The 13919-nt window shown below is 38.4% G+C and overlaps 1 protein-coding gene across 3 annotated transcripts in view; it reads left to right on the top strand.

Moving 5' to 3' along the window:
• The window catches only part of Tmc1 (transmembrane channel like 1), a 141590-nt gene that overhangs the window by 114595 nt on the left and 13076 nt on the right, over nt 1–13919 (top strand). For all 3 annotated transcript variants that reach the window (XM_038340564.1, XM_038340559.1, XM_038340576.1), the window contains one exon: nt 9100–9167. In XM_038340564.1, coding sequence (XP_038196492.1) covers nt 9100–9167 — 68 coding nt within the window. The remainder of the gene's footprint in view (nt 1–9099; nt 9168–13919) is intronic.

Raw genomic sequence — 13919 nt, 5'->3', positions numbered from 1 at the left:
CTTATTAATTATGAAAGTTTTAGCCTATAGCTTAGGCTTGTTCCTAACTAGCTCTTATAACTTAAATTAAACCATTTATTTTAGTCTATGTTCTACTACATGTCATAACTCCTCTTTCATCTTGCACCTCTTGTTTTTTCTCCATGTCTTCTGGTGTCTATCTTGGGGCCTGGATTCCTTTTCTTTCTCTCTCTCTACCTGGAAGTCCCACCTATTCTCCCTGCTTAGCTACTGCCATTTGACTTTTTATATTAAACCAATCACATTGACACATCTTTATAAGTGAAAATAAATTTTTCATAATAGTCATAATTCAGAAAAACCCAGATTTGAGTGTCATGGTTTCTGATACCAAAATAAAGTCAGCTCTGGATCTTTAAAGTTATGGACCTTGAACTCTCAGTTAAAATGTTGAAGGAAACCTTGGTCCCATGGTCAGTTCCTTTTCCATGAAACTAGTTGGTGTCACTACAAGATTGCTATAAACTGTATACTCTTTATATCCCTGTGAATTTTGTTGTGGGACTGGGTAATTCTCACACATCAGTTACTATGTGGTGCATGAGGTAATGAGAGGGTACAGTGAATGTGGGGTTTGCTTTATGTGGTTCACAGACTAACACTAGCCTAACAAGAGACAGCAGTGGGGGACTGTGGAGATTTCAAGGAAGACTCAGTTTGCTGTCAGGGCTTTATTTAAATGGAGCTCAGAGGCAGCCTAGTTTTCTGAAACAATAGCACAGGTTCCTCTGAACCTCTGTGGTATTATCTTTATCACCAGCTTTTCTTTTATGCCCAAGTTAAAGTCACCCTCATACTTCAGGAAAGAGGAACAGCATATATACTTGGTTCTTGATCTAACATGTCAACAGGTCTCCATTGCCCTTTTGTACAAATAAAATTGGTTTCAGTTAGTCCATAAAAACAGGAGTTGCAGAAATGATAGTGTCCCTATGTTTAAGCCCTCCATGGCTTTGTGAGCACCCGAATGCACCCCAGATACCTTTCTAGGGCTCTCAGGCTCACCAAGTTTCCTTCTTTTCTTTCTGTTTCAGCATAGTTGTTGGGTTTTAATTTACACAAATATAAACTTTAAAAATTTTCCAACACAAAAAGGTCTTTTCATTTGCACTTATTATTTCTTCCTTAAAGGGATGCTGTTGTCCATTTCCTTCTTGTCATTAAGCATCCCTTTAGTAGGTCACCCCCTCAGACTCCTCCTCTGACCACCATTCTAACTCAGCCCATCTAATGCTATGGCAACTTACCTTTTTGTTTTATGAACAAGATGTACAGTTACTCGACATATCCTTTTAAATTGCTTACTACCTGTCTCCTCTGACAATGAGGCATGCATGCAAAAACTAATGTCTGTTGTTTGAACCAGGCTAGTCACATAGCAAATCCTCTCTGTTCACTGTTGATAAACATGTACCTCCACACCCTGATGCCATCAGGGCAGTGGTGGCAGCTGGAAGAACTCTTCCTTTTTATAGGCTGGGCCCACAACATTGGTCTGGTCGTATGTTCTAATCCAGCAAAGTTTCTCTCCCCCAACCTCGAGAAGAAATCTTCTGCACAGGTGGTTTCACTTCTATCTGAGGCTTTCTTGTATCTAGACAGAACCTACATTCGAGGTGCTGAGCCCCATCTTTTGGCTGCCTGACTTTGAGACAGTATCTTTTATTAGATCATCTCTGTCGCCTTCACTTAAGGTGCCCCCTAGGATGAGGCAAAAGCAGTTAGGTAATGTTCTCTGGTTCATAGCTGTGAGGTAATGCAGCAGATCCCGGATGCCCCTCTACAGTTCTCCTATTCCTTGCTATGAAGTATTCATCTTGTCTGGATTCATTTCTATTATCCATGTCTGATTCAGCTCCTTTGAGGCAGACATAAAAGTTGCCATCTCTTTCTTAGATCATGGTTTGTTTTTTGTTTGCCTTTTATCCCTTGCTACTTTCTTCTTAAGTGGTAGAAAAGTTGACTATGAATACAAAGTCAATATAACATGACCTGGATGCATAAAAGTGGTAATTAAATGACTGTAATTTATTATTTATTGAGTGCTGACAGAGCTTTTGGGTTAGTACAAAGTACAGGAAACGAGTTCTGTTTTTAAGTCATAAAGGAACACTTCTCTCTCATTCTAGCTTTGGAAGGTTCTTTGAAGGAAAGCTCAGAATCAAAACAAGTTATTAAATGTTAATGTTGGGTCAAGTATCTTTGTTGTGAATTATATCATGCTACATATTGACTGACTTCCTTGGAAGCCTTCAGGTGCTGGTCACTATGAGCAAACCTGTGCAAGGTGCTGAGGGGCATAGAGGAGATGAGGAAGCTGGAGTCCACAGAGAAGATGCAGCTTGGACCTGAAGTCTTGATTTTAGTTTGCCTGCCTAGTGCTTGGATATTTTTAATGAGCTCATCCTTTTAAAACTGGGAATTTCTACATAATACATTTCATTTGTTGACATGTTAGAAAACCTGGCCATATTAGACTCACATTCCCAATTGGGAAAACAGGCAGAAAACCCCCACCTTCAGGTAAGACCGTCATTCTTCAATTCTACGAGCACCACTACCTACATCTTGTGAGCTGTAAGAGTCACAAAAGGCACAAGGTAAATAGCAAAGGACAGATCAACTGTTCTCAGACTTTGGAGTATATGTGTAAGAAGACAGTAAATAAGAGGAGAGAGAGAGGAAAGAGAGGGAGGAAGAGAGAGAGGAGAGGAGAGTGAGAAAGGATAGAGAAAGGAGTATCTTCAGAAATTGAAAAAAGTGGGTGTTTCTGTCACAAAAATATTATTTCTTTGTTTTTCAGAATTTCAAAAATATCATGAGATTTTTGTCGAAAAATTGAAAAATACAATAAAGATAAATATAAAAATAAAAACTACTGATAATCCTAGCATTAGTGAGAACATTTAAATTATCTGAATCAAATAATCTTAATATTGCATATATGTGCATAAATATTATGTTTTTATATGTCCCATTATAGATTTAGCATGTGTGTTTGTGTATGTATATATACCTGTGTGTCTAGAGAGACAGGGAATCTACATGCCTATTTTGGGGCACCTCACTGGCTGTGCCAGCACATCTTCATGTTACTGCTAAATTATAGCACAATATTTATTTGTGAGTTGGGGACTGAGTCCAAGGTCTTGGTCATACTAACTTGTGCTCTACTACTAAGCCAAAACCTTAGCCCTCTATAATGTAAATTTATTTTTATTCACATAGATTAATTGTATAAAAAAATCAGATTTGCAATGATATTTAAACATAGCATATAACATATTTTATCATAGTCACCCTTTGTTTAGTCTCCCCTCATCTTCCCCATCAACACCCCAGATTGTCTAAATTTCAATTTCATGTCCATTTTAGGCCCCCCCCTACATTGCATAATGATGAAAAGCATTCAGTTCCTATTTTTATGAATTTAGTTTATTTTTATCATGAAGATCTGTACTTTCATCAATATTTCCACAAATGTAATATGATTTTTAACGATTTTATAATAGTCTACAGCTAGATTTAGAAAGATTTACAGTAGTTTAGTTTCATCAGTTGAACTATATTTTTGTTAAAATAACTGTCATGATGACATTTAATTATATTAATGTAGGCAAATATCATCATATATACATCATAGTGCTGTCCACACATTTGTTCCTTACAACATATTTCTCTAAGGTGGTTTGCTTGGTTAGAGAAAATGTGCCTTTTCTGTCTTTTGTTCTCTTTTATTTTATTTTTGTCATTGCTCCCTAGTTACAATGAATGACTTAAACTAACGTTTAATTTACACTGACGACAAGCCTAGTGTTTATCAACAAAAAGTCAACAGTATCTGAGAAGATGTAGAATTATATGTCAGTATGTGTGAACAAGTTATTCATCTTCTTTATATTTGTATTTTTAAGAGAATCTTTGTTGCATTAATACAAACTAAAACCATGAGATATTTCCTTGAGATCTGATGAAGAGGCTCAAGGTTTATCCATAAACGTGTATAATAGTCAGACCATCCCATCTGAGTGCACTCCTAACCATTTGGCATTTTGTAACACTCTGTTTTTATTTAGTACATGCTACATATCAGAAGTGTTACAAACAATTTACAAATTCGTAAATTATTTTTTCATTCCATGTAAACAAACCAGAATGCTGTGAAGTAGTTATTCCCACTCAGTAATAAACTAAGGCTTAGAGTATGTTAAATCAATGACATATAGCCAATTAGTAGAAGACTTACAACTAGAACCCCTGTCTAATTTACTTCAAAGCCATTTACATTTACCCTACATCAGACATTCACTGTAACCCGGAGTATCTAAAGACTCTGCCAAAGAATGAATGCAACATATGGCTTCTTAAATTGCTGATGCTCCCTGGATTCAAGACATTACCTTCAGTAGAATGGAGTAAACTTGAATGAGTAGAGGGAAGAAGATGGAAGATGCTCCCTGGGTCGATGTGAGGATTTATGAGACTGCCGTCAGGAAGACAGCATGGTACAGAGACAGTAAGAAGACTTGGGCATACTGTGATGGAGCAGGAATGAATGTGGAGAACCTACAGAACAGGGTTCATATGATACTGTACTCCAGTCTCTGGACAGAGCCAATCTGCAGCTAGCAGGATCCTACTTCTCAGTTAGGCTGAAAAGCAAAGCCTCAAGGACTGAATCAGCCTGGTAGATGAAGCTAAAGCTTATCCTAGATCTGTGGTTCTCAAATTTAGTCAGTCATCAGAGTCCAAAGAGGGCCTAGAGGCTTTAGCAGTTCTTATCGGTAGCTGTGGGGCAGGGCCCTGGAATTAACGCTTCTTCCCAGCTCCTTGGTGACCCTGTGGCTGCAGTCTGGAGACCACGCAGGAGCAGCACCGCTCTGGAGTCCCAGCCCAGGCTAACTAGGCACTGAATGAAGTGGTAGAGCTGTGGGAATGGGGAATTGTGTGAAAATGGTCAGGCAGGTCATTACAAAGGCAGAATACATGAACTCTGAGGCCTGATTGCATTTCCTAACAGCCGTATGGGGGCATTCTGCTCCAGATAACCCAGTTTTTCAGGGGCTCAATGGATTTCCCCAGGGTGTTTGTTCACTGAACCCTGGGTAGATGCCTGATTCTAGCCCAGTGTAAAGTTCAAAATTAAATATACTTATGGCTTCCATTCTTGGGCTATTATCCTCTGAGCAAAAACAAGTGAGGCCTTCTGTTGCTGGCAGTGCATGCCGGGTGAGTGGCCATGGGTGAGCATCTTGCATTGCTCTCATCACATGATCTCAGGTTTCAAGGAAACATGCTTATTCCCCCTTTCTCCTGCACTAGTTCACTTTAATGAATTATTTTTCCTATTTCAGAGGCAATGAAACAAATATATTTAATTTTTGCTTGGTAAAGTATTGTTTTAATACTTTAAATATAATACAATCTCATCATTTTAAAAAGTTTCCCTCTCAAAGAATGAACACTGAATCATACATATCTATGTAACATTGCCTTCTCATAAATGTGCCATTTTTAGAGTGGGGACATACGTGTTTACTATACGACATATTAAATTTCATTTTGAAGTGTTTACAGAGAAGCAATTTTTTAAAAAAGTGGGGCTTAGTTTTCAATAAATATCAGATTTTAGGTTCCAAAAAGGTGTTAGAAAATTTCTAGTCAGGAACTGGTGACTTTTCTGAAAAGGGATGGGCCATGTAGACTTTGCAAATGATGCTCTCTCTGCTCCAGTCAACAAGCTTTGCTTTAATCTAAATCCATGAATGACAGCGCATGACAGAGTAGGTACAGCTTTACTAATAAAAAAGTGTCTGACAAAAGCAGATGGCCATCATCTTCAGTTTATGGGCTGTAACGTGCTGACTCCAGGCCTATTTCATTTCATTGATTTATCTCTGCTGAAACCGGGTCCCCAAGAGATGAGTGACTGGCCCTGCTCAAGCACTCGGGAAACATTGGGGCAGAGCATACTGCTCAAATGTAAATCCAAGTTAAATGTCCATACAGAAGACTACAGAGCACAGAGGACACCCTTACAGCCTCGCTGTTTCCTGTCAGTTTAGAAAACCGACAGCTTATTCCTTCAGTTGTGTCTGCTGTGTTGGGGAGGCAGGCAGATTCCCAGTATGTCCCTTATGCTTTCCTTATAAAGATTTCTTTCTTTTTGTTTTTTGTGATGTGCGAGTATCTAGATGTTCGAATGTGTGATGCATGTGTATTAGTACTCTCAGAAGCCAGAAAAGGTGTTGGAGCTCTTAGGACTGCAGTTACAGGTACTTGTGAGGTTTCCCATGTGGGTGCTGGGAACTGAACTGAGGGCCTTTGTCACAAGTGCTCTCAACCACTGTAGTCAGCAAGTTAGGTTTCAAATATCTCATTCAAAATGACATTGTGGGAAAATAAAAGAGTAGGATCTTAAAAAGGGTTGAATTCGTTACATGCCCCATACTTGGCTAAATCCTGGCGCCAAAAGCGACCACAATTGAAGGTTTGATTCTTAAAAAGGCAGCAAGAAGCTGTTCCAGGCCGCAGATGATGCAGATCACCTAAGTAAACAGCTTTCCAATATGTTTGGGGAATCACACAGGCTCTGCACAAAAATCATACTCCAGGCAAAAGGTTTCGGCAGCATGGGACAGAGCCCTCCAGTGAACAGAGAGATCTAGAGAGCATATTGTCCAATCAGAAGAATTCTTGTTTCTTCCCCTGCTCTCTTTTCTCTTTCTCCCCTCCCCCACATTTCCATCCTCCTTTCCTAACTCCCTTTTCCCCTCCCTTTCTTTCTTGACTTCCTTCTATTTATCTTTTCTTCTATCGATCTTTCCATCCCTCTCTCTCCTCCTTCCTCTTCATTCTTTCTTTTTTCCTTCCTTTTCTTTTCTATCTATACAGGGTTTTCCATATAAAAAGCTGGCTTCTTACTTGCTACGTAGCTAAGAATGATCTTGAACTTTCTGATCCTCTTTTCTCCACCTCCCAAATGTGCAGATTATAGGCATGCACCATTGAACCCATTTTATTCTGGAGCTAGGGTGTACAGCTGGGCTTTTGTGCGTGTCAGGTAAGTGCTCTATGAGCTATGTTAAGTCTCCACGCCCATAGACTTCTGAGGTGAAGGACACTTTTTGTTGTTAATTTTAGAACACAAGCTTTAGGCTAAACCCTTTGTATCCTGTGAACATTATGCTTCCAGTAAAACTTCAGACTAAGTAAATAATTTACATGTATCCTCTAGCACTGTCTCGAATAAGTTTATATTGAAATTATCCAGGTCATCTTTGAACACACAGGGCTTTTCTTCCTTTTGTCTAATCTTGCCCTTTCATCTTGTTTAAGCATTATTATTCTGTCATGTTTGCTATTTATGCCCTGGATTTGTTTCAAGGTAGACTGTCCATATTTATAAGTTGTGAAGGAAAAATAGTTTTGTTTTTGGGGGAAAGTGATATGAGGCTTAAATTCATAAGGGTTTTGAGAAGAGGCCATGATAGGGATAGCTTTGTTGGGCATTCAAATCAGAGACCTATTCCATGTTTTTACATGTGCCTTCCAACATGATTTAAGTTAGATCTTTGACCATTTCAGAAATGTATACAATGCATTCTGGTTATCCTTTCCTTCCACCCTTTTATTTCCATACTGCCCCTTGGTTCTCGGGCATAAAAACTGAGATACTCTCTTGTCGCTATGGTATGTTTATGTGTATGTGCTCATGTGTATGCATTTATATATGTACGCATGTGTGTGTATGTATCATGTATGTGCACGTGTGGATATATGTATATGTGTATGAGTGTGCATGTATTTGTGTATGTATGTGTGCATGCTGATATGTGTGCATATTTATGTGTATGTATGTGTATATGGATGAGTGTGTTGAGGGATGGAGTTGTTATGGCTGGAGAGAGTAGGATCTGCAGTGTTCTTAGGAACCTGCCACTCCCATGTTTCTCTCATGCAATCTTCTTGACCCTCTTAATTCCTATGCTCAATTTGTTAGTCAATTGTATTGATCATGCTAATTAACATAAAATCCATTGATTTAGAATGTCTTATGAGGAAGCCTTTGGATAAGCCACCCTTGGACAGGCACCTACTGCAATAGTATTGGGGGTCTCTATGCAAGAGCAAGTAGGAGCTGCTGCACTGAGCTGGACAGGATTGTTTATGACATGATAGCTAGACATTTCATTTAGTATTTTCTACATTTTGTTTTATTTCTTTTTCTATATTTACTTTATTGTAAAGTTAATTCACATTTTTTTGAAAAAAATTTAAATATACAAAATTCTGTGCCACTCCCGTTTGCTGATGACTTACTGGTCTTTTCTCTACTGACAGTTCCACATGAGATTTCTTAAAAAAATTTATACTAATGTAGTAGGCTATTATATATTTTTATTTATCATTAGAACACAGTTTTCACTGATTTAATAGTCTTCCAAACTGGTTAGAGTTATCAGCAACAATATATCATGGTACAAGTATATGTGTGTATCTAATGTTGGCCACATAAATGGTTTCATCATTCCTCATTAAAATTTATCAGCCTTTCTGATGACATTGTTAAGACAAACTCCTACCTGTGAACTTACCAGATCGAAGAAAGCGAGGTTTTGAAAGCCTTTACAATGTACTGTCATCCTGTTTCTAATGATTAGAGGTGGCTTTTACTTTTGTCATCAGGTAGATGACAGTGCCCCATCATTCTTTCACTGGGGGATGTCACACACATACCATGGGGGCACACGTGTGAAGGTCAAAGAACAGCTTCGAAGATTTGTTGGTGTTGTTTTTCTCTTTCCATCACGTGGGCCTTACGATTGTATGCAGGTTGTCATGATTGGCAGCAAGCACCTTTACCCATGAAGCCATTTTGCCAACCCTATGACTGGTTTTTAAAATGAGTCTTTGTGTATTGAAAAGTGTTACATCCTTCTAGTTTTATGTATTCCAGTTGTTACTCTGTTACTGTTGTTAAAGGGAAGTAGTGGGCTTAGGTATATTGATGCGTAGCTACTTGCTAGTTGTTTTCCATTTGAAATGCTAACACACGTGTGTGTGTGTTTTCTTTAGCCCTCATACACAGAATTTGACATCAGTGGCAATGTCCTCGCTCTGATCTTCAACCAAGGCATGATCTGGTATGTCAGCTGTTGGACATTTAAGCTCATAGGGAAACGTCTCCCAGGTCATTGTTGTAGAAGGAATTGCAGCTGGGTATAGAGAAGACTCCATTCTGGGAATTCCAGCTCTTTATTTTCCTTGGTAGAAATGGGTGGTGTGGATAGCTTAATTATTCCAGATAATGAATCATCAGCCTGTTTCATCAGTTCTCCCTCAACAAATATTGAGAGTCTATGCTCTTTCTGCTGGATTGATTTAAAGATTCTCTTCTTAGATCCTGTCACACCAGGATCGAACAGGAAACCATCACTCAACAATAGTCAATCACATTAGCTCCTGTAAGGAATGAACTATGTTGTTGTACATGGCTTTTGAAAAAAACTGGTAACATTTTCTTGTCATCTTTAAACGTACTAAAAGCATACTTGACAACTATTTTTTTAAAAAAATATTATCAAACCCAGCACCTTATGGATTTAGATACAACACATATTTTAGGAAGTTCAAGTTAAAAATAAAATCTTCATTTTGTAATGTGTTGAACAGGGCCATTTGCACAAGGGAGTTTTTATTTTGATGTGAAAAGACTGTCATATCTTCTATTAAGTGGAGGCATTTTCACTATCAGTTCTGACAGGTTATGATAAGTTGATAGAGTGAAAGCCAGTTTTGAGTTTTAAAAATTGAATCGCAGCATGCAATTCATCTGGAGATGCTGTGTCTTAGAATCTGTCGCTCTCTGCTGAGCATCCCAACCCACACACAGTTACAGGGAAGCTGCTCTTTCTTCCTGGGGACAGGGACTGCAAGGCTAACTACACCACTGTCCTGTCACAGGCACCAGGATAGCTTTAGCTGGTGTTTCTTTTCTTCTTTTAAAAATTAGCTTCTATATCATGCACACCTTCCAATCAGAATCACTAGACCCAGTGTATGCTGACAGAGCCTGGAGCCCTCTGCAAACACAAAAACAATTTTGCTTCAGTAACATAGGGCCACTCCCAAGCCTCCATCATTCCATCAATGGGATCTGTTTAATTTATGCCTCCATAGGCGAACCAGTACAAATAAAAAAAAATCAAATATTTCCATGGTGTAATTCCTGTCCCCTCCCCTGTTTTCTATGTTTTTTAAATATGGATCCTGTGTCCAGAGAGTTGTTTTATTTTCTACATAGGGAAGAATGACAAGGGGGTCTAACCTAAGCACTCACAGATCTAAAAGAGGGAGGGAGCAGCCTCCACGCAGGAGAAGCTTCTTCCAGGGCCGGAAGTAGACAGCACAGCTACTGGAGTGTTGTAAAACCCATTCCCCCTACCTGCGGCCTCCATACAGTGCCACCGATGCTGCTGGACTGCTGATGCCACCCGTGTGAACTTACATGAATGTCTATTGTGTTCTTCTCGAGCTAACACCGCAGAAATCACTGTTATTGTCTAAAATGTCATTGTAATTACTACCCTGGTTGATTTTGCTTGTCACGAGTCTGCTATTGTTCATACTACAATACTGAGAAGATATAATTGTTTTTTATTTTTTTACAGTTTGTTAATGGACAGAAAACTGCATGCTTGAAATCTCTGTATTGCCACTTAGTGTTCATTCTTCACTCTGGTCAGGCTCGCCTCTGATGAATTCAATTAAAACTTTAGGTACAAGGGTATATAATTTTAAGAAAGTCTAGGTTTTAAATTACATACCAATTTTTGTCTTTGAGTCAAGTAGGCCAAACATAAATGAAACATCAGGAAGTGATCTGTGTTTGTGAATGTAACAGAGAAACACACACTCCTGAGTTTCAGAGGCAAAATAACTCTTATTCTTCCTCTTACCTGAGGTCAGGACTTTGCATGGATATTCTTTCCTAACTCCCAGGAAGTTGATGAGGGGATGGGGATGTGGTATGGTAGGAAGGTGTGGGGAGGGTAACATGTAAGAATAATATATTCTTTCTGCACAGGGTCCGTACACACTATGATCCTGCCGGTTTATAAACAAGAGGAGCTAGTGCCTGTTAGCCATTTTCTATTGAAATAATCAAAACAGGATAGGGATTTTTATGTTCCATCCCATCAGTTTGTGGCTCAAGACCTTCAGTTGTTGCTTTGAGAGTTGCTGAAGACTGTAGATCACTTGCACAGCTATTGCCAAAGTGAAAACATTTGTTGTGATGTAATTCATTGATACACTTAGTTTGAAACTAAATACCATATGTTTCTGTAATATGCTGAAATGGGAAAATCACATAATATTTTTAAAAGATCAGAATCTAGAAGGGGCAGTAGACCCTAAACAGTGATGGGAAAAGTGGAGTGTTTCAGATCCATCAGGCATCGTCCGTCCAGACCTGTCACCTGTACCCCCTAAATGTTCAGGCTGTGGTCTGAGTAGTCCAGCTATAGCTATATCCTGACAGAAAGACCGAAGATCAGCTGATAGTTCTGTCTATGAGACTGGAAATCTTAGCAGTCCCAATCTGATGATGATGGAGTCTCAGAAAGGTTCGCTACAATGACAAGCTTTTAATTAATGTTGGAATTCCAAAGAAGTAGGTTCTAACACCAGGGTTAGAACTCAGGTTCTAACTCAGTATAGATGAGATCGAGAACCAGTGAGATCGAGGGCAAGCAGACAGAAAGCACGAGCTTCGTTGTTCCATGTCTTTTCATGTCACCAGAAGGTGTGGCTTAGAGGTAAGATGGATCTTCTAATTTCAAATGTTGAAGATTTAGGCTGGGTCTCCCAGCTCAAATAATCCAACCAAGAAAAATCCTTAGGAGGTATGCTAAGCTGCTTGGGGAACTTTCAAATGTAGCTAAGTTGGCAACCAAGATTAGTCATCAAAAGTCTATTTGTTATTAACTTAATACACAATTGTATCTCCTTATATTATGCTTAACTTCCAAATGAAAACAATAATAAAATCATATATAAAATATAAAATTAAATATAAAAATATAATTATGCATAACACAACTATCCCACAATCAATCACAAATGCATCATAGAGTGGGTGGCTATAGGCTTTGATGGACATTCTTCTAGTTTTATAAATAACTTACATATAACATATGTATACATGTACACACACATGCACACACAGAGGTAGGTAGATTTAAGAAAATCTAGATTTTGAATTGTGTGCTAATTTCATCTTGGGCTCAAGTCGTACATAAATGAAACACAACCCCTCACATCTTCACAACATAGAGATATAAAATATCTGGTATAGGCTGAGGGAGAGCTCTGATACCATGCCTTATCCTTACTTTAGAAGTGTTTGCTGATGGAATAGCCTCTACCTGGAACATTACTCTCAAGGCAGTTGGAAGAGAACACAAAACCACATAAGACTGGTCAAGTTTTCTCCAAGCACTGAGGAATTTTATATGTAATCATCTTTTATTGGTCCAAACAAGTCACACATACAACCCTGAGTTTTAGACCAAGGCCGACCTGATCAGCCTGGGTGCTAAGTTTTGTAATTCTAATGAACTGGAACAATTGGTAACTTATTCTTTTTTTCAATGCCAACTTCTCTCTTGCTAGTTACACAGTGTAGCAAAGGTACACAGTGATGTTTTAAAATCTATCTTCCCATTAAAAAATAACCTCTTACAAAGTTTGCAGTCAGTTCATTATGACATCATTCAGAGTTGTTGCTTGGCAACCCTACAAGCGAGATAATTGCAATTGTCACAAGATTTCACTTTGCAAAGGAAAGGATTAACTTTAGGATGGTTCAAGTGCAATAAGATAATTTCTTCTTCCTATTTGAAAAATGTGTAAGTATACAAAATTTTCACCACCTTAGTTCCTCTGTTTTTCTCCCTGTTGTGATTAAAATACACTTACAAAAGCAATTTTCAGGACCAATGACTTATTATAGCTCACAATTCTGGATGACAGTCGATCATATCAGGGATGTCAAGGTAGCAGGAACTTGAAAAAGCTAGTCTTATTCTGTCTATAATACAAAGCAGAAAACAATGAATGAATATATAAATATACATGCTCATATTATTTTAGTTCAGATTTCTTGCCTAGGGAATGGTGCCATCCACATTGTGCAGGTCTTTCTAAATTAATGTAATGTAATCAAGATAATTCTCCACAGACATACCCACAAATCAGCCTGATCTAAATCATCCCTGACTGATATTCTTTTCCCCAGCTGATACTAGCTTGTGTCGGGGTGACAATTAAAAGTAACCACAGTTAGTTCAACAGTTACTATGTACACTTAGGAAGTACAAACTATTAAAACTAAAGTTCTAAAAATATAAAGATTTTATTATAAAATAGAGATTTTATTATACTTGGAACAGTTTAAAAAATAGGGCTCTACTCTTTTTGTGAAGTAAGTATAGTGTTCTCTTTGGTTTTTTTTTTTTTTTTCTTTTTTCTTTTTTTCTTTTTTGGTTTTTCGAGACAGGGTTTCTCTGCAGCTTTTTTAGAGCCTGTCCTGGAACTAGCTCTTGTAGACCAGGCTGGCCTCGAACTCACAGAGATCCGCCTGCCTCTGCCTCCCGAGTGCTGGGATTAAAGGCGTGCGCCACCACCGCCCGGCTCTCTTTGGTTTTTATTGATATATTGAAACTCAGATTACTGTGCAAATGAACTTTCTCATCAAACTAAGCAAGTTATTTTTTTTTTCTAAATGGGACTATTGATAGATGTCGTATTTATGGTTGTGTCTAGCAACATGGTTTTTGATTTTGGTAAGAGGAGCAATGTAAAATGAACAGGTCGTGTGCACTTGGCGCTGG

The sequence above is a fragment of the Arvicola amphibius genome, chromosome 1, assembly GCF_903992535.2.
Source record: "Arvicola amphibius chromosome 1, mArvAmp1.2, whole genome shotgun sequence".
NCBI classification, from domain to species: Eukaryota; Metazoa; Chordata; class Mammalia; order Rodentia; family Cricetidae; genus Arvicola; species Arvicola amphibius.
Note: the sequence above shows the minus strand (reverse complement) of the source record. Positions and strands in the feature narration are given on the sequence as shown.